This window comes from Aquarana catesbeiana, linkage group LG06, assembly GCF_042186555.1.
Source record: "Aquarana catesbeiana isolate 2022-GZ linkage group LG06, ASM4218655v1, whole genome shotgun sequence".
Classification (NCBI taxonomy): Eukaryota; Metazoa; Chordata; class Amphibia; order Anura; family Ranidae; genus Aquarana; species Aquarana catesbeiana.
In genome coordinates this window covers 46,698,420-46,726,384 of record NC_133329.1, presented here as the reverse complement: position 1 = coordinate 46,726,384, position 27,965 = coordinate 46,698,420, and the positions used below count along the sequence as shown (strand labels likewise).

The 27,965-nt window shown below is 43.6% G+C and overlaps 1 protein-coding gene across 6 annotated transcripts in view; it reads left to right on the top strand.

Moving 5' to 3' along the window:
- LOC141148368 (uncharacterized) overlaps positions 1-27,965 on the top strand; it is a 442,230-nt gene that overhangs the window by 233,627 nt on the left and 180,638 nt on the right. For 5 of the 6 annotated variants that reach the window (XM_073635779.1, XM_073635781.1, XM_073635780.1 and 2 more), the window contains exon 8: positions 128-294. In XM_073635779.1, the coding sequence (XP_073491880.1) occupies positions 128-294 (167 nt within the window). The remainder of the gene's footprint in view (positions 1-127; positions 295-27,965) is intronic. The other variant, XM_073635782.1, reaches the window with a different exon arrangement.

Genomic DNA, 27,965 nt, shown 5'->3' with positions numbered 1-27,965 from the left:
TGTGAACACTAACCCATGCAACTTTTAACCTCTGCTATCCATCACCTATTTTATTTACTAGTATATCCAAAAAAACAATGTAGCTTAATATGTTATTACAATTTGTCGCTGGTTTTGATTTTGATAGAACATCTTCCAATCGGCTCATCGACTGTGAGCAGGATGATGTGCAGCAGGATTCTATAAATCAAGATGAAGGCAGACCAAAAGAAAAGCAAGCTGCAGCAAAGACTAAGAAATCTAAACAAGGTGACTTAAAAGGTCTTCAAACTGTATCTGAAAGATTTTCACAGGGTAATATATCAAATGAATAAGTGTTTTATCATTTGTTTAAAAGCAGAAACAATCAGTTTTTGAGATTTTTTTTTTTTTTCATTAGTTTTTATTAATTTCAAATATGTGTAGCACACATTTTGAAATAAGATGAGGGGTGAGATACCAATGTAATGCAGTTTTTTGTGACAATTCCCAGTGATTGACACAGTTTAAAGCCTTATAAAGGGAGTTAAATGCAAAGCTCCATTGTGCAGGGATGTAAAATCTACTTACAGTTGTGTGAAAAAGTATTTACCTCCCCTTGCTAAATCGTGAATGAACTGTAATTAATCACATTTTTTGGAAAGCTGAGTTAAATTTCACTTGCCACACCCAGGCCTGATTACTGCCAGACTTGTAGAATCCAGAAATCACATAAATAGAAGCTGTCTGACAAAGTGAAGCATGCTAAAAGATCTAAAAAAGCCACACATGTGGAGAGGGTTAAAAGCCATTTCTAAGGCTTTGGGATTCCAGCCAACCACGGGGAGAGCCATTATCCACAAATGTGGAAAACTTGGAACAGTGGCGAACCTTCCCAGGAGTGGCTGGTCTACAAAAATTACTCCAAGAGCATGACGACGACTCATCCAGGAGGTCATAAAAGAACCCAGAACAACATCTAAAGAACTGCAGGCCTCACTTGCCTCAGGTAAGATCAGTGTTCATGATTCAACAATAAGAAAGAGACTGAGAAAAAATGGCTTCCATGGGGGAGTTCCAAGGCCAAAGCCACTGCTGACCAAAAAGAACACACAGGGGTTGATTTACTAAAACTGGTGCACACAGAATTTGGTGCAACTGTGCATAGTAACCAATCAGCTTCTAGGTTTTATTGGCAAAGCTTAATTGAACAAGCTGAAGTTAGAAGCCGATTGGTTGCTATGCACAGTTGCACCAAATTTGTGTGCACTAGCTTTAGTAAATCTCCCCCTAAGGCGCCTCTGACATTTGCCAAAAAAATCTTGATCATCCCAAAGACTTTTGGGCAAATATTACACAGCATTTTATAAAAGGAACACCATACCAACAGTTAGACATGGTGGTGTTAGTGTGATGGTCTGGGGCTGCTTTGCAGCTTCAGGACCTGGACGACTTACCATAATTGATGGAACCATGAATTCTGCACTCTACCAAAAAAATCCTGAAGGAGAATGTCCAACCATCAGTTCCAGATCTCAAGCTCAAGCACACTTGAGTTTTGCAGCAGGACAGTGATCCGAAAGCACACCAGCAAGTCCACCTCTGAATGGCTCGAAAAAAACAAAATTAAGGTTTGGAGTGGCTTAATCAAAGTCTGGACTTAAATCCAATTGAGATGCTGTGGCATGACCATAAACAGCCAATGCAATATTCCCAATGCACACGTTCCTGCACAAACAATTGTATTATTGAATTGGGTGCTTGACAGTGGCGGTGCGTCCATAAGGGTACACTCTCTGCTAATCAGGTGCTTGGGTCTGATACCCAGTGCTGTGATTGGATGCCTATCAGGCATCCAATGATAGGAGAGGACAGGAAGAGACATCGAGAACGCCCGCCACCATCACCCGCTGCTCCACCAAGACAGGGTAAGTCCCGGGCAGACGGTGAACGGGAACAGTGGCTATATTGGATAGGCACAGTTTGAGCATTTGATGGGCACAGTGGCTGTATTCGATGGGCACAGTGGGAGCATTTGATGGCACAGTGGGAGCATTTGATGGGCACAGTGGCAGCATTTGATGGGCACAGTGGCAGCATTCGATGGCACAGTGGGAGCATTTGATGTGCCACAGTGGCTGCATTTGATGGGCACAGTGGGAGCATTTAATGGCGCAGTGGCAGCGTTTGATGGGCGCAGTGGCAGCGTTTGATGGGCACAGTGTCAGTGTTTGATGGCACAGTGGCAGCATTTGATGACACAGTGGCTGCGTTTGATGGTACAGTGAGGCTGCAAGTGATGGGTTTTTTTTTTCAGAATTTTTCAGTGTGTGCCCCCCCCCCCAAAAAAAAAAATTTTGAGCACCAGCCGCCACTGACCGGCTTGAACCGAATGCAATTATGAAAAAGGAAATGTCACCAGCACACCAGGATCTCCAAAAATGGGTTCAAAACTTTAATCACATAGTATCAAAAAGCAAATGCGACATTTCGGAACCACGCAGGACCCCTTTTTTAGGCATGTGACCTGAAGAAGGGGCCCTGCGTGACTCCGAAACATCACTTTTTGATACTATGTGATTAAAGTTTTGGACCAATTTTGGAGATCCTGGTGTGCTGTTGACATTTCCTTTTTCATGACCATAAACAGGCCGTTCATGCTGGAAAACCCCCAATGTGGCTGAATGAAAACAATTCTGCAAAGAAGAGTAGGCCAGAGTTTCTCCACAGCAATGTGAAAGGGTCATTGCCAGTTATCGCAAACGCTTGATTGCAGTTGTTGCTGCCAGTTGTTGTTTTTAGGGGGGCAATTACTTTTTCACTTAGGGCCAGGCAGGTTTGGACAGCTTTTTTTCCCTTAATAAATGAAATCCGCAATTAAAAACTACATTTTGTATTTACTCGGGTTATCTTTGTGTAATATTAATATTTGTTTGATGATCTGAATCATTTAAGTGTGACAAATAAGCAAAAAAAAAAATCAGGAAGGGGGCAAATACTTTTTCACAGCACTGTATAAATATTTCCAATTTTTGGTCAGTGTAATGACACCCTGAGTATGAAAGGGGTTAAAGTCGTTTAGGACATTCCCTTCCCAAACATCAAGGCAGCTACCGAACACTCCGATCAGCCGAACAAGAAACCTATACGAATAACTATCCCCCAAATACGAGACAAAGCTCTGTCTTGAGGGTCAACCAGGAATCAACTCCTTTATTATCACACATGGACACAACAGATAAAATAACTCAGAGACTCTTTCCCCCCACCCTTGGAAAAGAGGGCGGGTTAAACTGTCCAATGACAATGGAGCGGGGGACATGGACTTGAATCCAAAGTAACATTACTTCCAGGGTCCCCAGGCATACAGCTCACAACGAGCACCGTTTCCCCAAATGCCAGGGTCCATAATCGGTCGGCAAGAGGCTGGCATTCAGTCCACTCCAAAAGCCTCTGTCCCGGCTGGGTCTGTCACGTTTCTCCCCTTTTGGCAGGAGACTAACACAGGAGGAGACCCCAGACAGGTTGACTCCGAAGTTAGTCCATAGTTCCAGTCAGAGGCGGCTCTAGACTTTGTGAGGCCTTAGGCAAAACTTAGACATGAGGCCCCACTCACTCCCATAATGGGAAAAATAATTCAAGGGATGAAAATGAACTGTATTAGGAGTGTACAGTATAGGGAAGTGGACAGTACAGGGGGTAGGTAAGTGGGCATAATAAAGATATATTTTCCTCAAGCAGAGCTGCACAGGGAAGCTGCTCTCACAGATCCTACCTATTCTGGTAGGCTGTCACAAAGAGAGAAATAAAGGGGGATGGGTGGAGAAGGAAGGAAGGAAGGAAAGAGAAAAAGAGAGAAAGAAAGATGGAAGGAAAGAAAGAGAAAGAAAGATGGAAGGAAAGAAAGAGAAAGAAAGATGGAAGGAAAGAAAGAGAAAGAAAGATGGAAGGAAAGAAAAAGAAAGAAAGATGGAAGGAAAGAAAGAAAGAGAAAGAAAGATGGAAGGAAAGAAAGAAAGAGAAAAAAAGATGGAAGGAAAGAAAGAAAGAGAAAGAAAGAAAGAAGGAAAGAGAAAGAAAGAAGGAAAGAGAAAGAAAGAAGGAAAGAAGGAAAGAGAAAGAAAGAAGGAAAGAGAAAGAAAGAAGGATGGAAAGAGAAAGAAAGATGGATGGAAAGAGAAAGAAAGAAAGAAAGAAAGAAAGAAAGAAAGAAAGAAAAAGAAAGAAAGAAAGAAAGAAAGAAAGAAAGAAAGAAAGAAAGAAAGAAGGAAAGAAAGAAAGAAAGAAAGAAAGAAAGAAAGAAAGAAAGCATCCCCTACATCAGTGTACTCACTGGGAGGCAGGAGGGACTGCATGGATGGATCAGACTTCCCTTTTCCTTTTCTGTTTTCTTCTTCAGCTTGAATCTTCCCGCCCACACATCTCCTTCTCTGAGGCAGAGCAGAGAACACTGCCGAGGAGAGTGGGTGGGGCAGACACAGGAGGAGAGGGTGGGAGGAGGAGGAGCAGAAGCTCTTTCTCCTCTTCTGTCTGGCTGTGCGGGCAGAAGGGGGAGGGGGGAGATCTGTCAGAACAGGCTATGCTGAGCGGCTCTCCCTGTCTGTGATCCGGAGATGTACGTGAGCTCCTATCACACATCTCACTCGCAGCCTGTTATCTCTCCCTGTAACAAAACGAGGGGACTCAGGACTGTGTGATGGCGGATACCTCTGCTGCTGGAAGGGGCGGCTCTCTAATTAGGTAAACAATTCAGCTGTGCGAGGCCCCTATGACTGCGAGGCCTAAGGCCACCGCCTATTTCGCCTAATTAGAGAGCCGCCTCTGGTTCCAGTCCCTCAATGCCGGTATCCACACAGTACCCCAAATAAATCGTCCCAAACAGAGCACTACTTACCCATCCAACCTCTGCCTCTCTCAGAGAACACGCCCTCCGTTGGGGAGAGGCCTGGACTGGCCCTTCTCCATGGAGTCTTTTCAGCCACTGGAGAGAAGACAGGGTGACTGGGCTCACTCCATCATGCTTTTGGGTATATGGGCCGACTGCCCAGCATCCCTGGGGTATACAAGTGGAGACTGAAGTCCCATCTACTGATATCAGCTCAAGCTGTAGTTGTGAGGTGCAGATTGCATTCTCTCCTTGGGTCCTGATCTTCTGCTCGGGAGTGACCACCACCTCCTCACCCTGGGCCTCCAGAACTGCCATAGGTGTGGGGCAGAGGTCTAGGACCCTCTGTCCGGTGGCCATCGCTTCAGCTGGGGAAATCTCTGGTAACTCCACAAATGCTGCTGTTGGTGCTTGGCAGAGCACACTGAAGTTTGGCCCTGATACCAGCTCTTCTGCTGGAGGCTCACCAGGTTGTTCTTCTTCAGCAGAACAGTCTATCAAATCCCCAATCTCTATAACTGGTGTCTGGGGATAGAAGTTCACAATCTCATGTCCGTGGTGTAACGAGCCCCTGCTCGCTCGGTTCCACTCTCCCAACACTCCTCTGTGGCTATTGAATCAGATTGCAGATCGCAACGTCTGATGGCTCAGTCATCCGATGCTCCGGGAATCGAACTACAGCTATGTGCCGTTCGAATCCAGTTGTGATAGCTCAGAATAAACAGCAGGCAGGCTGTATGCAAGTTCAACCAGGAATCTCTTTTATTGAAAGGAATACAGGCTCTTTTATACAGTAAAAGAGGAGGTGCATACCTCCTGCTCATATTACTCTGAACATACACCTGTGACCAGAAACCTAATTAACATGGGCTAATTAACTAATCCCTTTAGACAGCCTAGATGACTCAGTCATGACCTTTAGGCCAGACTGGTCGTCTTGTAGCTCAGAAAACACAATAAAAATTGTCACAAATCAACACAGAACTCTTCTTCACACAATAGCAGAGTTAATTAACACAAACAACAATGGGGATCTAATGACTCTTAGATCCCATACTAGACTTATTTACTATAAACACATTCTAGCAGGCAACAGACAGACAGGTGGCTGGAATTGACATCAGCATCTCCTAACAGTATTTGTCCCAGCATTATGAATCAGTCTTATCAGCAGGGGGGCTGCTGAAGGAATCCACCCCTCCCTCTACAGCAGGGGTCTCAAACTGGCGGCCCTCCAGCTGTTGCAAAACTACAAGTCCCATGAGGCATTGCAAGGCTAACAGGTACAAGCTTGAATCCCACAGGCAGAGGCATGATGGGACTTGTAGTTTTGCAACAGCTGGAGGGCCACCAGTTTGAGACCCCTGCTCTACAGGGACACACATCCCAAAATGACCACAGCAAAGAGTCCACAACAGAATGAGACAACATACAATATATACATATATACACAATTGAGTCTGATTAGTACAGATCAGACTGGGTTTCTAATTCACCTTGCAGAGTATTGTTCCCTTAAAATCCAGGGACCATAATCTGTTGGCAAGAGGCTCACATTCAAAAAGAGGGAAAAGACACCTGGGAGAGGGGGGAGCTGCCCACACCAAAATCGTAAAACAGGAATTGACCCCCAACTGGTAACGGGGCTTTGGCGGCAGCAAACAACAAAAAATGTTGTAGATATAAAAATAGCTTTATTTATTCATGGCACATCAGAGTAAAAACATGAACTGTATACATGGAACTATGAAATGGGCACAGAAGTGTACAACAGGCTATACATAAATGATATGTTAAATAAGCGCTTGGATGGTCCTGACGCGTTTCGACCCCATCGGGTCTTCTTCAGAGGAAATGCATGTGCTGTGGGAGAATTTTGTATACATGAAACAACACTAATAATATATATATAGTTGTGACAAGAAGATACAATTGTACGTGGTAAGGATTTTTTGGACATAATTACCAAGAATATACGTATAGCTGTGTCCTCTGGATTTGCAATTCTATGAGAAGCCTCCACCATCAGGTCCAACCATCAGAACCCCCGATCAGTAACCGTAAACCCCCAAATACATAGAGGGGGAGGCATGAGCAGCACCTGTGTGACTTACGATGGTCTACACTTGGGATTAACTCCCCCTCTCACAGTAGATAGGGGGCACGTGGACTGGCAGCGCCTGCGATCCAAACATTAAACAACAACATCAGTGAGAACATACCTGAGGAATTCCCAATAATTTTTCTTATTTTTTTAAAGTTATAAAGTTATATAGATCGACAAATGAGGGATTGTCGAAATAAACTTTTTACTTTTTAAGTACTTATGGAATTCATTAGTCCCCTCCAATAGCCTCTGTCCCGGGTGAGTCTGTCACACGTGGAACCCAGAAGATGCTATCAGTGCTGGGCAGAGGTTAGCAGAACTCTGCCCTGTTGTCAGCACTTCAGCTTTGGGGATGGCAATCTCCAGATTTTCCACTGCTGATTCTTCAGCCAGGATTTCGGAGTTGTCAACTGGTATTTCCTGATAGTCCCAGGCAAAGGAAGCCCCACCCTGCTGCTGAGCAGAGTCTAGCAGCTGTCTGTAGGTGATCTCTAGCTCCCATTCCTGCACGGCCAGAAACTCCAAATCTTACTGTGCCCAGTGCCCTTCTGAGACATTCAGTCTTCGCTCTCTGTGCTCCATTATTTCCTCAAAACGCCACTCCCGATCACTCCCAAAGTCAGGGTTCCTGGACAGCCTCCAATACAACAATCCCAGGCCATCATAATCAAAGCCTTCCGTGGGGCTGCCATGCGCTGACCATGGGCACTCTTGGGCTACATACCACCGGAGGGCTCTGTAGCTCTCATCCAAAGGCATCTCTGCCTGGATCAGCCTGCTTAACTCAGCTGTCCACTCCTGCTTCGGTTGTTCCCCCTATAACAACATTCGTACTTTATATTGCGACCGGTACCTTACATGGATGGAGGGGAGAGCACTTCCCTGGTGTTGCTGCTCGAGAGCTAGCGCTTCCCTCCAGAGTTCGCATCGGATAGAATCAGACCATCCCAGCAGGACCTGCTCTAATACTGGCCCTCTATGCTGTATCTGCATCTCTCGCAACCTCCTTCTGAATTCCTCTTCCATGGTGGCTGGTATCTGTACCTCTCCTCTCCTTTCAGTTGGTGCTGCTGTGACTTCTGCTGCTGCTGCAGCACCTCTTTGCTGTAGCCAATCTGCATCCACAGCCACTATAACTAGGTCTATGATCTCCGCTGTAGGGTTAAGACCATAATGTGCCAGTCTTATTTTAACAGCCCGATCAAACCATGCCTCTTCGGGTGTCCTGTCTGTTATGCTGGGCCTTTCGGTTATGTTGGGTCTTTCGGCTCTATCCATTTCAACTAGTTCTGCGATAATGTCCCTCTTCTTACGGTTGTTGGCCGGTCGGCCCCCGGTTCTCCAGTAAGTTCTTGAGGGAAGAGAGCTTTAGCTGTTCATACTGTGCTTCCATTGTCCTGTGTCCTCTTGTAGCTGTCCTTCTGGGCTGTGGGAATGATCCCACTGCTGCCACCAGTTGTAACGACACCCCGAGTATGAAAGGGGTTAAAGTCGTTTAGGACATTTCCTTCCCGAACACCAAGGCAGCTACCGAACACTCCGATCAGCTGAACAAGAAACCCATACGAATAACTCTCCCCCCAAATACGAGACAAAGCTCTGTCTTGAGGGTCAACCAGGAATCAACTCCTTTATTATCACACATGGACACAACAGATAAAATAACTCAGACTCTTTCCCCCCACCCTTGGAAAAGAGGGCGGGTTAAACTGTCCAATGACAATGGAGGGGGGGACATGGACTTGAATCCAAAGTAACATTACTACCAGGGTCCCCAGGCATACAGTTCACAAGGAGCACCATTCCCCCAAATGCCAGGGCCCATAATCAGTCAGCAAGAGGCTGGCATTCAGTCCCCTCCAAAAGCCTCTGTCCCGGCTAGGTCTGTCACAGTAAGGAATCGATTTCATGTATGTAAGCTTATCCTGAAATAAATTTAAAAATATGGATATACCCTTAGAGGGGGTTGGGTTTGAATTAAAAAAACCTCCAAGCTGTGGGATGAAGGGAAAGTTTGTGTGCCTTAAGGGTTCTGAGAAAATGGCATTTTTTGAGGTACTGATTGTAATCTGAGAATGGTAAGTCAAAGACTCTAACTCCTCAAGTGACTTAATTTGATTATTGGTGTAAAGGTCCGTGATTAGAGTGATACCTTTACTATGCCAATGCTCAAGGGATATATTTGGGATCACATTCTCTAAAATGCTGATGGGTAGAGGAATAATAATTTGTGTGTAAGGAGAGCATTGAATTCTCCTCAACACCCTCCAGGCCAGTAGCGAAGCCTGCATTTTAGGTGGAAGTTGGTGCAGAGCAGGGGTAGTCAAGCTTTGAGAGATAGAGATCTACCTGGACAACATTAAGACCCCTTTCAAACTGAGGCAGTTTTCAGGCATTTTAACGCTAGAAATAGCGCCTGAAAACCGCCTCCCATTCAATTCTGTGTGACTTTTCACACTGGGGCGGTGCGCTTGCGGTATGTTAGGAAAAGTCCTGCAAGCAGCATCTTTCGGGCGGTTTAGCGCTCCAAAAATGCCCTGCCTATTGAAATGAACACGGGCACTTTTAACTCCTTCTTTGAGGTTAAAAGCGCCCAGCTAGCGCCGCTAAAATGAGCAGCATTTTCACACTAATGTGGCCACGGCCCCAGTGCGAAAAGGGGTCTTAAGAGATCAAAGATCACCGGGGTGCTGCACCCCCCTTTTTTTAAAAGAAATTACCTAGCAAGCCCCCAATAAAAAGTTAAGACAGCATTAAAAACCTTGAAAAATCTACTAAAACTAATGTCACTGTAAAAATATAAACTTGGTCTACCTTAAAAGTTAGCTTCAGTGAGAAACTCAGAATTCACTTTCAATCACAATTTTTTTCCATGTCTGGCGAGTAATTGGTCACCCCCACAAGTCTGTTGCCGGAGTTCCACGTGAAGACAGAACTTCTAGCACTGCAGGCTGATTTTCTTGATTAATTTCAGGCCTGGCTATCTGCTCTGATTTCTGGCCAGTGCAAGTAGTTTGTAGGGTGATGTACAGAGGTCTGTAGTGTGTAGAGTAATGTACAGTGGTCAATAGTATATAGGGCAGTGTACAGAGGTCAGTAGTGTGTAGCTCAATGTACAGAGGTTAGTAATATGTAGGGCAGTGTACAGAGGTCAGTAGGATGTAGGGCAGTGTACAGAGGTCAGTAGTATGTAGAGCAGTGTACAGAGGTCAGTAGTATGTAGAGCAGTGTACAAAGCTCAGTAGTATGTAGTGCAGTGTACAGAGGTCAGTAGCATGTAGAGTAGTGTACAAAGGTCAGTAGTATATAGAGCAGTGTACAAAGGTCAGTAGTAGGTAGGGCAGTGTACAGAGGTCAGTAGTATGTAGGGAAGTGTACAGAGGTCAGTAGTATGTAGGGTAATGTATAGAGGTCAGTAGTATGTAGGGCAGTGTACAGAGCTCAGTAGTATGTAGGGTAGTGTACAGAGGTCAGTGGTATGTAGGGTAGTGTACAGAGGTCAGTGGTATGTAGAGCAGTGTACAGAGATCATTAGTATGTAGGGTAGTGTACAGAGGTCAGTAGTATGTAGGGTAGTGTACAGAGGTCAGTAGTATGTAGGGTAGTGTACAGAGGTCAGTGGTATGTAGAGCAGTGTACAGAGGTCAGTAGTATGTAGGGTAGTGTACAGAGGTCAGTAGTATGTAGGGTAGTGTACAGAGGTCAGTGGTATGTAGAGCAGTGTACAGAGATCATTAGTATGTAGGGTAGTGTATAGAGGTCAGTAGTATGTAGGGTAGTGTACAGAGGTCAGTAGTATGTAGGGTAGTGTACAGAGGTCAGTAGTATGTAGGGTAGTGTACAGAGGTCAGTGGTATGTAGAGCAGTGTACAGAGGTCAGTAGTATGTAGGGTAGTGTACAGAGGTCAGTAGTATGTAGGGTAGTGTACAGAGGTCCAGTAGTATGTAGGTTAGTGTACAGAGGTCAATGGTATGTAAAGCAGTGTACAAAGGTCAGTAGGATGTAGAGCAGTGTACAGAGGTCAGTAGTGTGTAGGGCAATGTACAGAGATCAGTAAACTGTAGGGCAGTGTACAGAAGTCAGTAGTATGTAGGGCAGCGTACAGAGGTTGGTAGTATGTAGGGCAGCTTACAGAGGTCGGTAGGATGTAGGGCGGCGTACAGAGGTCAGTAGTATGTAGGGCGGCATATAGAGGTCGGTAGGATGTAGGGCAGCGTACAGAGGTCGGTAGGATGTAGGGCAGTGTACAGAGGTTAGTAGGATGTATGGTAGGGGTCGGGAGGGCATGGTATAGGGAGGTCAGGAGGGCAAGGTATAGGGGGGTTAGGGGGGCACGGTACTGGGGGGGGTCAGAAGAATATTGTACTGGAGTAGTAGTGCACGAGAGCATCGGGGGGACACTTGGACTGCCAAAGATATTGTTTAATAATGCTCTGTAAAGCTCTTAGATTGTTATTTTTAAGAGGAATGGGTAAAGTACGAAATAGGTATAGGATCTGAGGAAGAAATAACAGGGTGCTTAGGAGGCTAAGCACCCTGTCCAAACACCTGTTCTCCTTAGATATCTTATCGATTAAAGGTAAATAGTTAGTGTCTGTTAAATTTGCGGGATCTGCTTTCAGCTGGAGTCCCAAGTATGGGATGCTGGCGTCAGTCCAGGAATATGGGAAGGAGGTCTGAGGCCCGGTTCACACTGATGCGAGTTCATGACGAATGCAAAGCGTCAAAAACAATTTAAATTTGCATGTCATCCCTAAAGTCATTGTTTTCAATGACGGTCGTTCACATACATGCGTTGCGATTCTTCTACGAATGCGATGTGATTAAAAAAAAGGTCTTGTGCGAGTTTACTGCGTTGCGTTGCGAATTTAGTCTCCATAGACATCAATGTAAATCGTTCTTGAATCGCATTGATGGTTCACATATGTGCAAATTCCACCACACTACTCTCCACAAAAACCAGGAAGTACACAGGAAGTTAACACCTTTTTTTTTTTTACATTATGATTCCATTGGCTAGAATATCAATCACAGCTATGTCCAACTCCTGAAATTCACAGTAAAATTGCTGTAAATTCGCTGTAAATTCGCACCTCACAAAGGACAAAAAACGGAACAAAATTACAGCGCATCAGTGTGAACCAGGCCTTAAGGACAGTCTTAAGGGGAGAGGGTATGTTCATGTGTAAAATGAGTGATTTAGTAAAATTGACCTTTTAGTAGTAAATGTCACTAAATGTCACTAAAGGCAGACAGGACATTATGAGCATTAACCAGGGAAGAAGACTGATCCATTAGGCAAAGGATGACATCATCCGCAAAGAGGCAGTTTTTTAAATGTTCTCAAATTCAATGTTTCACATACAGTGGGGCAAAAAAGTATTTAGTCAGCCACCAAGTTCTCCTACTTAAAAAGATGAGAGAGGCCTGTAATTGTCATCATAGGTATACTGCAACTATGAGAGACAAAATATGGAAACAAATCCAGACAATCACATTGTCTGATTTTTGAAAGAATTTATTTGCAAATTATGGTGGAAAATAAGTATTTGGTCACCTACAAACAAGCAAGATTTCTGGCTCTCACAGACCTGTATCTTCTTCTTTAAGAGGCTCCTCTGTCCTCCACTCATTACCTGTATTTATGGCACCTATTTGAACTTGTTATCAGTATAAAAGACACCTGTCTACAACCTCAGTCACACTCCAAACTCCACTATGGTGAAGACCAAAGAGCTGTCGAAGGACACCAGAAACAAAATTGTAGACCTGCACCAGGCTGGGAAGACTGATTCTGCAATAGGTAAGCAGCTTGGTGTGAAGAAATCAACTGTGGGAGCAATAATTAGAAAATGGAAGACATACAAGACCACTGATAATCTCCCTCGATCTGGGGCTCCACGCAAGATCTCACCCCGTGGGGTCAAAATGATCACAAGAATGCTGAGCAAAAATCCCAGAACCACACTGGGGACCTAGTGAATGACCTGCAGAGAGCTGGGACCAACGTAACAAAGGCTACCATCAGTAACACACTACGCCGCCAGGGACTCAGATCCTGCAGTGCCAGACGTGTCCCCCTGCTTAAGCCAGTACATGTCCGGGCCCATCTGAGGTTTGCTAGAGAGCATTTGGATGATCCAGAAGAGGATTGGGAGAATGTCATATGGTCAGATGAAACCAAAGTAGAACTGTTTTGTAGAAACACAACTCGTCGTGTTTGGAGGAGAGAGAATGCTGAGTTGCAACCAAAGAACACCATACCTACTGTGAAGCATGGGGGTTGCAACATCATGCTTTGGGGCTGTTTCTCTGCAAAGGTAACAGGACGACTGATCCGTGTACATAAAAGTATCATGAGATTTAGGGTGCAAATCGCCTCCCATCAGCAAGGACATTGAAGATGAAACATGGCTGGGTCTTTCAGCATGACAATGATCCCAAACACATCACCCGGGCAACGAAGGAGTGGCTTCATAAGAAGCATTTTTAAGGTCCTGGAGTGGCCTAGCCAGTCTCCAGATCTCAACCCCATAGAAAACCTTTGGAGGGAGTCGAAAGTCTGTGTTGCCCAGCGACAGCCCCAAAACATCATTGCTTTAAAGGAGATCTGCATGGAGGAATGGGCCAACAAACCAGCAACAGTGTGTGACAACCTTGTGAAGACTTACAGAAAACGTTTGACCTCTGTCATTGCCAACAAAGGATATATAACAAAGTATTGAGATGAACTTTTGATATTGACCAAATACTTATTTTCCACCATAATTTGCAAATAAATTCTTTCAAAAATCAGACAATGTGATTGTCTGGATTTGTTTCCACATTTTGTCTCTCATAGTTGAGGTATACCTATGATGACAATTACAGGCCTCTCTCATCTTTTTAAGTATGAGAACTTGCACAATTGGTGGCTGACTAAATACTTTTTTGGCCCACTGTAACTATAATACTGTGATCAAGTATAATCAGCCAAATAATCCATAATTTATCTGGCAGTAATCCTAGAACTCCAAGCTCAAGCCAATCTCACATACTGGGCCAAGGGGGTCCAAACAAACTATTTCTATTACATACCGATGCAGCCGCTCTGTGCACTGTACTTTACTGTTGTGGCCTCAGCTATATGCAGTATGCAGCTCTGTGTTTTGCAGCAGTACGGGCGACTTCTCATCTGCTTCTGGAACTAAATCAAGTTGCCCTAAATGCTTCTCTGCCATTCAAGAAAAGCCTTATATTTTTTATCAATGAATACAAGTCTTCCTCTAATTGGCAGAGGTGGAGAGGCAGGCAGGTGACATCACACATTTCCACCTTGGTCAATCATAGGAAGCCTTCTATCCATTGATATACTGCTGTGGAACGCATTGTCGAATACTATATGTAGCTAATGCTACTACAGTAAAGTACAGAGCACACAGCGGCTGCATCAGTTAGTAATGGAAATAGTTTATTTGGGCCAGCTTGGCTCAAATGAACTACCGTATTTAAAGTCAAAGAAAAAGTGGAATTTTACTTTAACCACTTAAATTCTGGGCCAGTTCTGATACTTCACTCACACATACAAATGTAAGCTTTTTGCTAGAAAATTACTTAGAACACCAAACATTGTATATAGTTTTAAAGCAAAGGCCCTAGAGAATAAAATTAAGGGTGTTGCAATTTTGTATGTCACATGATATTTGTGCAGTGGTTTTTCAAACACAATTTAAAAGAAAAAACACTTTAATGAATTTTAATGCACAAAAACACCCAATTGTTTGTTAAAATATAAAATATTATGTAAATGGATAACTAACATGTCACGCCTGTGGAAGAGCAACAAACTACGGTACCTAAAAATCTCCATAGGTGACGCTTTAAAAGCCTTTACAGGTTACCAGTTTAGAGTCTGGTACTACAAATTTGCTCTCACTACAGCATTTGTGGTGATACCTCACATGTGTGGTGCTAACACCGTTAACATATGCTTGCAGGACCTATGTATATGATCGCCTTTGCCTTTATCACTTTTATTGCTATCACAAGGAATGGACAACATCCCTTGTAATAGCATGAGCAGTGACAGTTTTATCTTTCCTAAGACATTTGTGGTCTATTAGACCAGATCTCTCCTCTGCCCTTAAAAGCATCTGATCAAACTGAGATCGGTTTGATCAGATGCTTTCATAAGCCAGCAACAGCTTTACATCAGAGCGAAACCGGAAATGACTAAGTCCTCATCGCTTCCAGTTTCCTAGACCACAGAGATGATCGGGGAACTTATGGTCCTTGGTCATCTCGATGGTAATCCGGACATACAGTCAGGTCCATAAATATTGGGACATTGACACAATTCTAATCTTTTTGGCTCTATACACCACCACAATGGATTTGAAATGAAACGAACAAGATGTGCTTTAACTGCAGACTTTCAGCTTTAATTTGAGGGCATTTACATCCAAATCAGGTGAACGGTGTAGGAATTAAAACAGTTTGTATATGTGCCTCCCACTTTTTAAGGGACCAAAAGTAATGGGACAATTGGCTGCTCGGCTGTTCCATGGCCAGGTGAGTGTTATTCCCTCATTATCACAATTACAAGGAGCAGATAAAAGGTCCAGAGTTCAATTCAAGTGTGCTATTTGCATTTGGAATCTGTTGCTGTCAACTCTCAATATGAGATCCAAAGAGCTGTCACTATCAGTGAAGCAAGCCATCATTAGGCTGAAAAAACAAAACAAACTCATCAGAGAAATAGCAAAAACATTAGGTGTGGCCAAATCAACTGTTTGGAACATCCTTAAAAAGAAACAACGCACTGGTGAGTAGGGATGATCCGAACACCCCCCTGTTCGGTTCGCACCAGAACATGCGAACAGGAAAAAAGTTAGTTCGAACACGTGAACACCGTTAAAGTCTATGGGACACGAACATGAATAATCAAAAGTGCTAATTTTAAAGGCTTATAGGCAAGTTATTGTCATAAAAAGTGTTTGGGGACACGGGTCCTGCCCCAGGGGACATGGATCAATGCAAAAAAAGTTTTAAAAACGGCCGTTTTTTCAGGAGCAGTGATTTTAATAATGCTTAAAGTCAAACAATAAAAGTGTAATATCCCTTTAAATTTCGTAGCTGGGGGGTGTCTATAGTATGCCTGTAAAGGGGCGCATGTTTCCCGTGTTTAGAACAGTCTGACAGCAAAACGACATTTCGAAGGAAAAAACCCATTTAAAACTACTCGCGGCTATTGCATTGCGTGGGGTTCCCCCTAAATTCCATACCAGACCCTTCAGGTCTGGTATGGATTTTAAGGAGAACCCCGCACCAAAAAAAAAAAAACGGCATGGGGTCCCCCCAAAAATCCATACCAGACCCTTATCCGAGCATGCAACCTGGCAGGCCGCAGGAAAAGAGGGGGGACGAGAGTGCGGCCTCCCCTCCTGAACCGTACCAGGACACATGCCCTCAACATTGGGAGGGTGCTTTGGGGTAGCCCCCCAAAACACCTTGTCCCCATGTTGATGAGGATAAGGGCCTCATCCCCACAACCCTGGCCGGTGGTTGTGGGGGTCTGCGGGCGGGGGGCTTATCGGAATCTGGAAGCCCCCTTTAACAAGGGTACCCCCAGATCCTGGCCCCCCCGTGTGAAATGGTAAGGGGGTACTTACCCCTACCATTTCACTAAAAAAACTGTCAAAAATGTTAAAAATGACAAGAGACAGTTTTTGACAATTCCTTTATTTAAATGCTTCTTTTATCTTCCTTCATCTTCTGGTTCTTCTGGTTCTTCCTCTGGCGTTCTCATCCAGCATCTCCTCCGCGGCGTCTTCTATCTTCTTCTCCTCGGGCCGCTCCGCACCCATGGCATGGGGGGAGGCTCCCGCTCTTCTCTTCATCTTCTTCTTCATCTTCTTCTCTTCTTCCTTCTTCTCTTCTTCATTTTCTTCTCTGGGCCGCTCCGCATCCATGCTGGCATGGAGGGAGACTCCCGCTGTGTGACGGCGTCTCCTCGTCTGACAGTTCTTAAATAACGGGGTGCAGGGCCACCTGGTGACCCCGCCCCCCTCTGACGCACAGGACATGATGGAACTTCCCTGTGGCATTCCCCGTGACGTCACAGGGAAATCCCATCAAGTCACCATGCGTCAGAGGGGGGCGGGGTCACCGGGTGACCTCGCCCCCCATTATTTAAGAACCGTCAGACGAGGAGATGCCGTTATACAGCGGGAGCCTCCCTCCATGCCAGCATGGGTGCGGAGCAGCCCGGAGAAGAAAATAAAGAAGAAAAGAAGAGAAGAAAAGAAGAAGAGAAGAGCGGGAGCCTCCCCCCATGCCATGGATGCGGAGCGGCCTGAGGAGAAGAAGATAGAAGACGCCGCGGAGGAGATGCTGGACAAGAACGCCGGAGGAAGCACCAGAAGAGCCAGAAGAACCAGAAGAAGAAGATGAAGGAAGATAGAAGAAAGAAGAAGCATTTAAATAAAGGAATTGTCAAAAACTGTCTCTTGTCATTTTTAAAATTTTTGACAGTTTTTTAGTGAAATGGTAGGGGTAAGTACCCCCTTACCATTTCACACAGGGGGGGGCCGGGATCTGGGGGTCCCCTTGTTAAAGGGGCTTCCAGATTCTGATAAGCCCCCCGCCCGCAGACCCCCACAACCACCGGCCAGGGTTGTGGGGATGAGGCCCCTGGCCTCATCAACATGGGGACAAGGTGTTTTGGGGGGCTACCCCAAAGCACCCTCCCAATGTTGAGGGCATGTGGCCTGGTACGGTTCAGGAGGGGGGCCACACTCTCGTCCCCCCCTCTTTTCCTGCAGCCTGCCAGGTTGCGTGCTCGGATAAGAGTCTGGTATGGATTTTTGGGGGGACCCCACAACGTGTTTTTTTTTGGCACGGGGTTCCCCTTAAAATCCATACCAGACCTGAAGGGTCTGGTATGGAATTTAGGGGGAACCCCACGTCATTTTTTTTTTAATTTTGGCCGGGGTTCCCCTTAATATCCATACCAGATCTGAAGGGCCTGGTATGGAATTTAGGGGGACTCCCACGTCTTTTTTTTTTTTTAATTTTGGTTTGGGGTTCCCCTGTGGGGAATTCCCATGCCGTTTTTATCAATGAACTTCTATGTGTATTGTCGGACCGGCAATGCAATAGCCGCAAGTAGTTTTAAATGGGTTTTTTCCTTCCAAATGTCATTTTGCTGTCAGACTGTTCTAAACACGGGAAACATGCGCCCCTTTACAGGCATACTATAGACACCCCCCAGCTACGAAATTTAAAGGGATATTACACTTTTATTGTTTCACTTTAAGCATTATTAAAATCACTGCTCCTGAAAAAACGGCCGTTTTTAAAACTTTTTTTTGCATTGATCCATGTCCCCTGGGGCAGGACCCGGGTCCCCAAAGACTTTTTATGACAATAACTTGCATATAAGCCTTTAAAATTAGCACTTTTGATTTCTCCCATAGACTTTTAAAGGGTGTTCCGCGGCATTCAAATTTGCCGCGAACACCCCAAATTGTTCGCTGTTCGGCGAACTTGCGAAAAGCCAATGTTCAAGTCGAACATGAGTTCGACTCGAACTCGAAGCTCATCCCTACTGGTGAGCTCAGCAACACCAAAAGACCCGGAAGACCACGGAAAACAACTGTGGTGAATGACGAATTATTACCCTAGTGAAAAAAACACCCTTCACAACAGTTAGCCAGATCAAGAACACTCTCCAGGAGTAGGGATGAGCCCAATACCCCCCGGTTCAGTTCACAGCAGAACCTGCGAACGGACCGAAAATATGCACGAAAGTTAGAACCCCATTGACGTCTATGGGACTCGAACGTTCTAAATAAAAAGTGCTAATTTTAAAGACTAATTTGCATGGTATATAAAAGGCTCAAGCGCTGACGTGGTTAAAAGTTACTGCTATGGAGACTAAATGGTTAATATGAGATGACCAAATAATATAGCTGCAACTAAATAAGTGATAGATCAATGAATAATAAAGTGGTCAGTTGCGCTTATATTGTCCTCATATGCCCATTAAAATAGTGAAAGGTAAAAATATACTCCTAAAATTACCTCCAAATATTCCTAATCTGCAAATTTTTACAAAATTATTATAAAATGAAAAAATATGATTCCACCATTATACATGTAATTTGCTCATAAAATGCATTAGTGATAAGACTTATTAAAAATGTGCATGTGCTCTTAAACAAAATAAATAAAATAAAATATATCTAACTAGAAAATGCATTTCCTTGGGAAAATGCGTGGGAATGCTGAATAGCTAAATTGCTAAAACGGCCGCCATCAAAACTGCCCCATCATACAGCCATCAAAACTGCCCCATCAGAATTGCCCCATCAAAATTGTCCCCATTAAAACTGCCCCATCATATTGCCACCATCAAAACTGCCCCATCAGAATTGCTCCATCAAAATTGTCCCATCATATTACCACCATCAGAATTGCCCCATCAAAACTGCCCCATCATATTGCCACCATCAAAACTGCCCCATCAGAATTGCCCCATCATATTGCCACCATCAAAACTGCCCCCATAATATTGCCATCAAAACTGCCCCATCATATTGCCACCATCAAAACTGCCCCATCAGAATTGCTCCATCAAAATTGTCCCATCATATTACCACCATCAGAATTGCCCCATCAAAACTGCCCCATCATATTGCCACCATCAAAACTGCCCCATCAGAATTGCCCCATCATATTACCACCATCAAAACTGCCCCATCATATTGCCACCATCAAAACTGCCCCCATAATATTGCCATCAAAACTGCCCCATCAGAATTGCCCCATCAAAACTGCCCCATCAGAATTGCCCTATCAAAACTGCCCCATCATATTGCCACCATCAAAACTGCCCCATCAGAATTGCCCCATCAAAATTGCCCCATCAGAATTGCCCCATCAAAACTGCCCCATCATATTGCCACCATAAAAACTGCCCCATCAAAACTGCCCCATCATATTGCCACCATCAAAACTGCCCCATCATATTGCCACCATCAAAACTGCCCCATCAGATTTGCCCCATCAAAACTGCCCCGTCATATTGCCACCATCAAAACTGCCCTGTCATATTGCCACCATCAAAACTGCCCCATCAGAATTGCCCCATCAAAACTGCCCCCATCATATTGCCCCCATCAAAACTGCCCCCATCAAAATTGCCCCATCATATTGCCACCATCAAAACTGCCCCATCAGAATTGCCCCATCAAAACTGCCCCATCATATTCCTCTATTATAAATCAGTACATGGTGTGTCTGTCCCCTCCCCCGGGCTCTGTAATCAGAGCTAAGATGCTCCAGCCACCTCCCCCCTGTGTATAACAGAAGCTTTGGTAACCATGGCAACAAAACAAACACAGTACATTCTGATTAATGGCTAAAATTTCCTGAAATGACCTCTAAACAAAAAGCTTTTTCTCAAAAACTGTAAAAGATATCAAACGGAAAAGCTATAGCCAGACAGCTGAATATTTTGTGAACATTTTAAAGTTTGTTTGGTGTCTCTAGGTGAAAGTATGAAGGAGCTGAAACTTTTGGGAGAGGAAGAAGAATTTAAGAATTTCAAGCATGCTCCCATTGACTTCAATGTTAAAAAAAAGTGTTAAAAAGCTTAATATTTTAAAAAGTATAAATGGTAGAAAAAAAGTTGAAAAAGAGCACACATCAGCTAAAAGAGACGGACATTTTAATAGTTGAATGGTTTTAATAGCTGAAAGTATGCAGAAGTTACGCAGAACCAAAAAACGTACGGAATAAAATTATTAAAATTATTAAAAACTAGAAAATGTATTTCCTGAGGAAAATGCGTGGGAATGCTGAATAGCTAAATTGCTAAAACGGACGCCATCAAAACTGCCCCATCAGAATTGCTCCATCAAAATTGTCCCATCATATTGCCACCATCAGAATTGCCCCATCAAAACTGCCCCATCATATTGCCACCATCAAAATTGCCCCATCATATTATCACCATCAAAACTGCCCCATCATATTGCGATCAAAACTGCCCCATTAGAATGGCCCCATCAAAAATTTCCCCATCAAAACTGCCCCATCATATTGCCACCATTAAAACTGCCCCATCAGAATTGCCCCATCAAAACTGCCCCATCATATTTCCACCATCAAAACTGCCCCCATCAAAACTGCCCCATCAGAATTGCCCTATCAAAACTGCCCCATCAGAATTGCCCCATCAAAACTGCCCCCATCAAAACTGCCCCATCAGAATTGCCCCATCAAAACTGCCCCATCAGAATTGCCCCATCAAAACTGCCCCATCATATTGCCACCATCAAAACTGCCCCATCAGAATTGCCCCATCATATTACCACCATCAAAACTGCCCCATCATATTGCCACCATCAAAACTGCCCCCATCATATTGCCATCAAAACTGCCCCATTAGAATTGCCCCATCAAAATTGTCCCCATCAAAACTGCCCCATCATATTGCCACCATCAAAACTGCCCCATCAGAATTGCCCCATCAAAACTGCCCCATCAGAATTGCCCCATCAAAACTGCCCCATCAGAATTGCCCCATCAAAACTGCCCCATCATATTGCCACCATCAAAACTGCCCCATCAGAATTGCCCCATCAAAACTGCCCCATCAGAATTGCCCCATCAAAACTGCCCCGTCATATTGCCACCATCAAAACTGCCCCCATCAAAACTGCCCCATCATATTGCCACCTTTAAAACTGCTCCATAAAAATTGTCCCTATCAAATCTGCCCCATCATATTGCCACCATCAAAACTGCCCCATCAGAATTGCCCCATCAAAACTGCCCCATCATATTGCCACCATCAAAACTGCCCCATCAGAATTACCCCATCAAAACTGCCCCATCATATTCCTCTATTATAAATCAGTACATGGTGTGTCTGTCCCCTCCCCCGGGCTCTGTAATCAGAGCTGAGATGCTCCAGCCACCTCCCCCCCTGTGTATAACAGAAGCTTTGGTAACCATGGCAACAAAACAAACACAGTACACTCTGATTAATGGCTAAAATTTCCTGAAATTACCTCTAAACAAAAAGCTTTTTCTCAAAAACTGTAAAAGATATCAAACTGAAAAGCTATAGCCAGATAGCTGAATATTTTGTGAACATTTTAAAGTTTGGTGTCTGTAGGTGAAAGTATGAAGGAGCTGAAACTTTTGGGAGCGGAAGAAGAATTTAAGGATTTCAAGCATGCTCCCATAGACTTCAATGTTAAAAAAAAGTGATAAAAAGCTTAATATTTTAAAAAGTACAAATGGTAGAAAAAAAGTTGAAAAAGAGCACACATCAGCTAAAAGAGACGAACAATTTGATAGTTGAATGGTTTTAATAGCTGAAAGTATGCAGAAGTTACGCAGAACCAAAAAACGTATGGAATAAGAAGAAAAAGAAGAACTAGAAAATGCATTTCCTGGGGAAAATGCGTGGGAATGCTGAATAGCTAAATTGCAAAAATGGCCGCCATCAGAACTGCCCCATCATACTGCCACCAAAACTGCCCCATCAGAATTGCCCCATCAAAATTGTCCCAATTAAAACTGCCCCATCATATTGCCACCATCAAAACTGCCCCATCAGAATTGCTCCATCAAAATTGTCCCATCATATTGCCACCATCAGAATTGCCCCATCAAAACTGCCCCATCATATTGCCACCATCAAAACTGCCCCATCAGAATTGCCCCATCATATTACCACCATCAAACCTGCCCCCATCATATTGCCATCAAAACTGCCCCATCATATTGCCACCATCAAAACTGCCCCATCATATTGCCACTTTTAAAACTGCTCCATCAAAACTGCCCCCATCAAAACTGCCCCATCAGAATTGCCCCATAAAAACTGCCCCATCATATTGCCGCCATCAAAACTGCCCCATCATACTGCCATCAAAACTGCCACATCAGAATTGCCCCATCAAAATTGTCCCCATTAAAACTGCCCCATCATATTGCCACCATCAAAACTGCCCCATCAGAATTGCTGCATCAAAACTGCCCCATCATATTGCCACCATCAAAACTGCCCCCATCAAAACTGCCCCATCATATTGCCACCTTTAAAACTGCTCCATTAAAATTGTCCCCATCAAAACTGCCCCATCATATTGCCACCATCAAAACTGCCCCATCAGAATTGCCCCATCAAAACTGCCCCATCATATTGCCACCATCAAAACTGCCCCATCAGAATTGTCCCATCAAAACTGCACCATCATATTGCCACCATCATAATTGCCCCATCAAAACTGCCCCATCAGAATTGCTCTATCAAAAATGCCCCATCATATTCCTCTATTATAAATCAGTACATGGTGTGTCTGTCCCCTCCCCCGGGCTCTGTAATCAGAGCTGAGATGCTCCAACCACCCCCCCCCTGTGTATAACAGAAGCTTTGGTAACCATGGCAACAAAACAAACACAGTACACTCTGATTAATGGCTAAAATTTCCTGAAATGACCTCTAAACAAAAAGCTTTTTCTCAAAAACTGTAAAAGATATCAAACTGAAAAGATATAGCCAGATAGCTGAATATTTTGTGAACATTTTAAAGTTTGTTTGGCGTCTGTAGGTGAAAGTATGAAGGAGCTGAAACTTTTGGGAGTGGAAGAAGATTTTAAGTTTCTCAAGCATGCTCCCATTGACTTCAATGTTAAAAAAAAGTGATAAAAAGCTTAATATTTTAAAAAGTATAAATGGTAGAAAAAAAGTTGAAAAAGAGCACACATCAGCTAAAAGAGACGAACATTTTGATAGTTGAATGGTTTTAATAGCTGAAAGTATGCAGAAGTTACGCAGAACCAAAAAACGTACGGAATAAAATAAAAATGATTAAAAATAACTAGAAAATGCATTTCCTGGGGAAAATGCGTGGGAATGCTGAATTGCTAAAACGGCCCCCAGCAAAACTGCCCCATCATATTGCCATCAAAACTGCCCCATCATATTGCCACCATCAAAACTGCCCCATCAGAATTGCCCCATCAAAACTGCCCCATCAGAATTGCCCCATCAAAACTGCCCCATCAGAATTGCCCCATCAAAACTGCCCCATCAGAATTGCCCCATCAAAACTGCCCCACCATATTGCCACCATCAAAACTGCCCCACCATATTGCCACCATCAAAACTGCCCCATCAGAATTGCCCCATCAAAACTGCCCCATCATATTGCCACCATCAAAATTTCCCCATCAAAACTGTCCCATCATATTGCCACCATCAAAACTGCCCCATCAGAATTGCCACCATCAAAACTGCCCCATCAGAATTGTCCCATCAAAACTGCCCCATCAGAATTGCCCCATCAAAATTGCCCCATCATATTGCCACCATCAAAACTGCCCCATCAGAATTACCCCATCAGAATTGCCCCATCATATTCCTCTATTATAAATCAGTACATGGTGTGTCTATCCCCTCCCCCGGGCTCTGTAATCAGAGCTGAGATGCTCCAGCCACCTCCCCCCCTGTGTATAACAGAAGCTTTGGTAACCATGGCAACAAAACAAACACAGTACACTCTGATTAATGGCTAAAATTTCCTGAAATTACCTCTAAACAAAAAGCTTTTTCTCAAAAACCATAAAAGATATCAAACTGAAAAGCTATAGCCAGATAGCTGAATATTTTGTGAACATTTTAAAGTTTGTTTGGTGTCTCTAGGTGAAAGTATGAAGGAGCTGAAACTTTTGGGAGCGGTAGAAGAATTTAAGGATTTCAAGCATGCTCCCATTGACTTCAATGTTAAAAAAAAGTGTTAAAAAGCTTAATATTTTAAAAAGTATAAATGGTAGAAAAAAAGTTGAAAAAGAGCACACCTCAGCTAAAAGAGACGAACATTTTAATAGTTGAATGGTTTTAATAGCTGAAAGTATGCAGAAGTTACGCAGAACCAAAAAACGTACGGAATAAGAAGAAAAATAAATAAAAAAACGAATAACAATAGTGGGACTGCTAAAGCATTCCCACTAACTAGAAAATGCATTTCCTGGGGAAAATGCGTGGGAATGCTTAATAGCTAAATTGCTAAAATGGCGGCTATCAAAACTGCCCCATCATACTGCCATCAAAACTGCCCCATCAGACATGCCCCATCAAAATTGTCCCCAATAAAACTGCCCCATCATATTGCCACCATCAAAACTGCCCCATCAGAATTGCCAAATCAAAACTGCCCCATCATATTGCCACCATCAAAACTGCCCCCATCAAAACTGCCCCATCATATTGCCACCTTTAAAACTGCTCCATTAAAATTGTCCCCATCAAAACTGCCCCATCATATTGCCACCATCAAAACTGCCCCATCAGAATTGCCCCATCAAAACTGCCCCATCATATTGCCACCATGAAAACTGCCCCATCAGAATTGCCCTATCAAAACTGCCCATCATATTGCCACCATCAAAACTGCCCCATCAGAATTGTCTAGAAAATGCATTTCCTGGGGAAAATGCGTGGGAATGCTGAATAGCTAAATTGCTAAAATGGCCGCCATCAAAACTGCCCCATCAGAATTGCCCCATCAGAATTGTCCCCATTAAAACTGCCCCATCATATTGCCACCATCAAAACTGCCCCATCAAAACTGCCCCATCATATTGCCACCATCAAAACTGCCCCATCATATTGCCACTTTTAAAACTGCTCCATTAAAATTGTCCCCATCAAAACTGCCCCATCATATTGCCACCATCAAAACTGCCCCATCAGAGTTGCCCTATCAAAACTGCCCATCATATTGCCACCATCTAAACTGCCCCATCAGAATTGCCACCAATAAAACTGCCCCATCATAATTGCCCCATCAAAACTGCCCCATCAGAATTGCCCTATCAAAACTGCCCCATCATATTCCTCTATTATAAATCAGTACATCGTGTGTCTGTCCCCTCCCCCGGGCTCTGTATTCAGAGCTGAGATGCTCCAGCCACCTCCCCCCCTGTGTATAACAGAAGCTTTGGTAACCATGGCAACAAAACAAACACAGTACACTCTGATTAATGGCTAAAATTTCCTGAAATGACCTCTAAACAAAAAGCTTTTTCTCAAAAACTGTAAAAGATATCAAACTGAAAAGATATAGCCAGATAGCTGAATATTTTGTGAACATTTTAAAGTTTGGTGTCTCTAGGTAAAAGTATGAAGGAGCTGAAACTTTTGGGAGCGGAAGAAGAATTTAAGGATTTCAAGCATGCTCCCATTGACTTCAATGTTAAAAAAAAGTGATAAAAAGCTTAATATTTTAAAAAGTATAAATGGTAGAAAAAAAGTTGAAAAAGAGCACACATCAGCTAAAAGAGACGAACATTTTGATAGTTGAATGGTTTTAATAGCTGAAAGTATGAAGAAGTTACGCAGAGCCAAAAAACGTACGGAATAAAATTAGAATTAAAACTAGAAAATGCATTTCCTGGGGAAAATGCATGGGGAATGCTGAATAGCTAAATTGATAAAATGGCCGCCATCAAAACTGCCCCATCATACTGCCATCAAAACTGCCCCATCAGAATTGCCCCATCACAATTGTCCCCATTAAAACTGCCCCATCATATTGCCACCATCAAAACTGCCCCATCAGAATTGCTCCATCAAAATTGTCCCATCATATTGCCACCATCAGAATTGCCCAATCAAAACTGCCCCGTCATATTGCCACCATCAAAACTGCCCCATCAGAATTGCCCCATCACAACTGCCCCCATCATATTGTCACCATCAAAACTGCCCCATCATATTGCCACCTTTAAAACTGCTCCATAAAAATTGTCCCCATCAAAACTGCCCCATCATATTGCCACCATCAAAACTGCCCCATCAGAATTGCCCCATCAAAACTGCCCCATCATATTCCTCTATTATAAATCAGTACATGGTGTGTCTGTCCCCTCCCCCGGGCTCTGTAATCAGAGCTGAGATGCTCCAGCCACCTCCCCCCCTGTGTATAACAGAAGCTTTGGTAACCATGGCAACAAAACAAACACAGTACACTCTGATTAATGGCTAAAATTTCCTGAAATGACCTCTAAACAAAAAGCTTTTTCTCAAAAACTGTAAAAGATATCAAACTGAAAAGATATAGCCAGATAGCTGAATATTTTGTGAACATTTTAAAGTTTGTTTGGCGTCTGTAGGTGAAAGTATGAAGGAGCTGAAACTTTTGGGAGCGGAAGAAGATATTAAGTTTCTGAAGCATGCTCCCATTGACTTCAATGTTAAAAAAAGTGTTAAAAAGCTTAATATTTTAAAAAGTATAAATGGTAGAATAAAAGTCGAAAAAGAGCACACATCAGCTAAAAGAGACGAACATTTTAATAGTTAAATGGTTTTAATAGCTGAAAGTATGCAGAAGTTACGCAGAGCCAAAAAACGTACGGAATAAAATTATTAAAAACTAGAAAATGCATTTCCTGGGGAAAATGCGTGGGAATGCTGAATAGCTAAATTGCTAAAATGGCCACCATTAAAACTGCCCCATCATACTGCCATCAAAACTGCCCCATCAGAATTGCCCCATCAAAATTGTCCCCATTAAAACTGCCCCATCATATTGCCACCATCAAAACTGCCCCATCAGAATTGCTCCATCAAAATTGTCCCATCATATTGCCACCATCAGAATTGCCCCATCAAAACTGCCCCATCATATTGCCACCATCAAAACTGCCCCATCAGAATTGCCCCATCAAAACTGCCCCATCATATTGCCACCATCAAAACTGCCCCATCAGAATTGCCCCATCATATTGCCACCATCAAAACTGCCCCCATCAAAACTGCTCCATCAGAATTGCCCCATCAAAACTGCCCCATCAGAATTGCCCTATCAAAACTGCCCCATCATATTGCCACCATCAAAACTGCCCCATCAGAATTGCCACCATCAAAACTGCCCCATCAGAATTGTCCCATCAAAACTGCCCCATCAGAATTGCCCCATCAAAACTGCCCCACCATATTGCCACCATCAAAA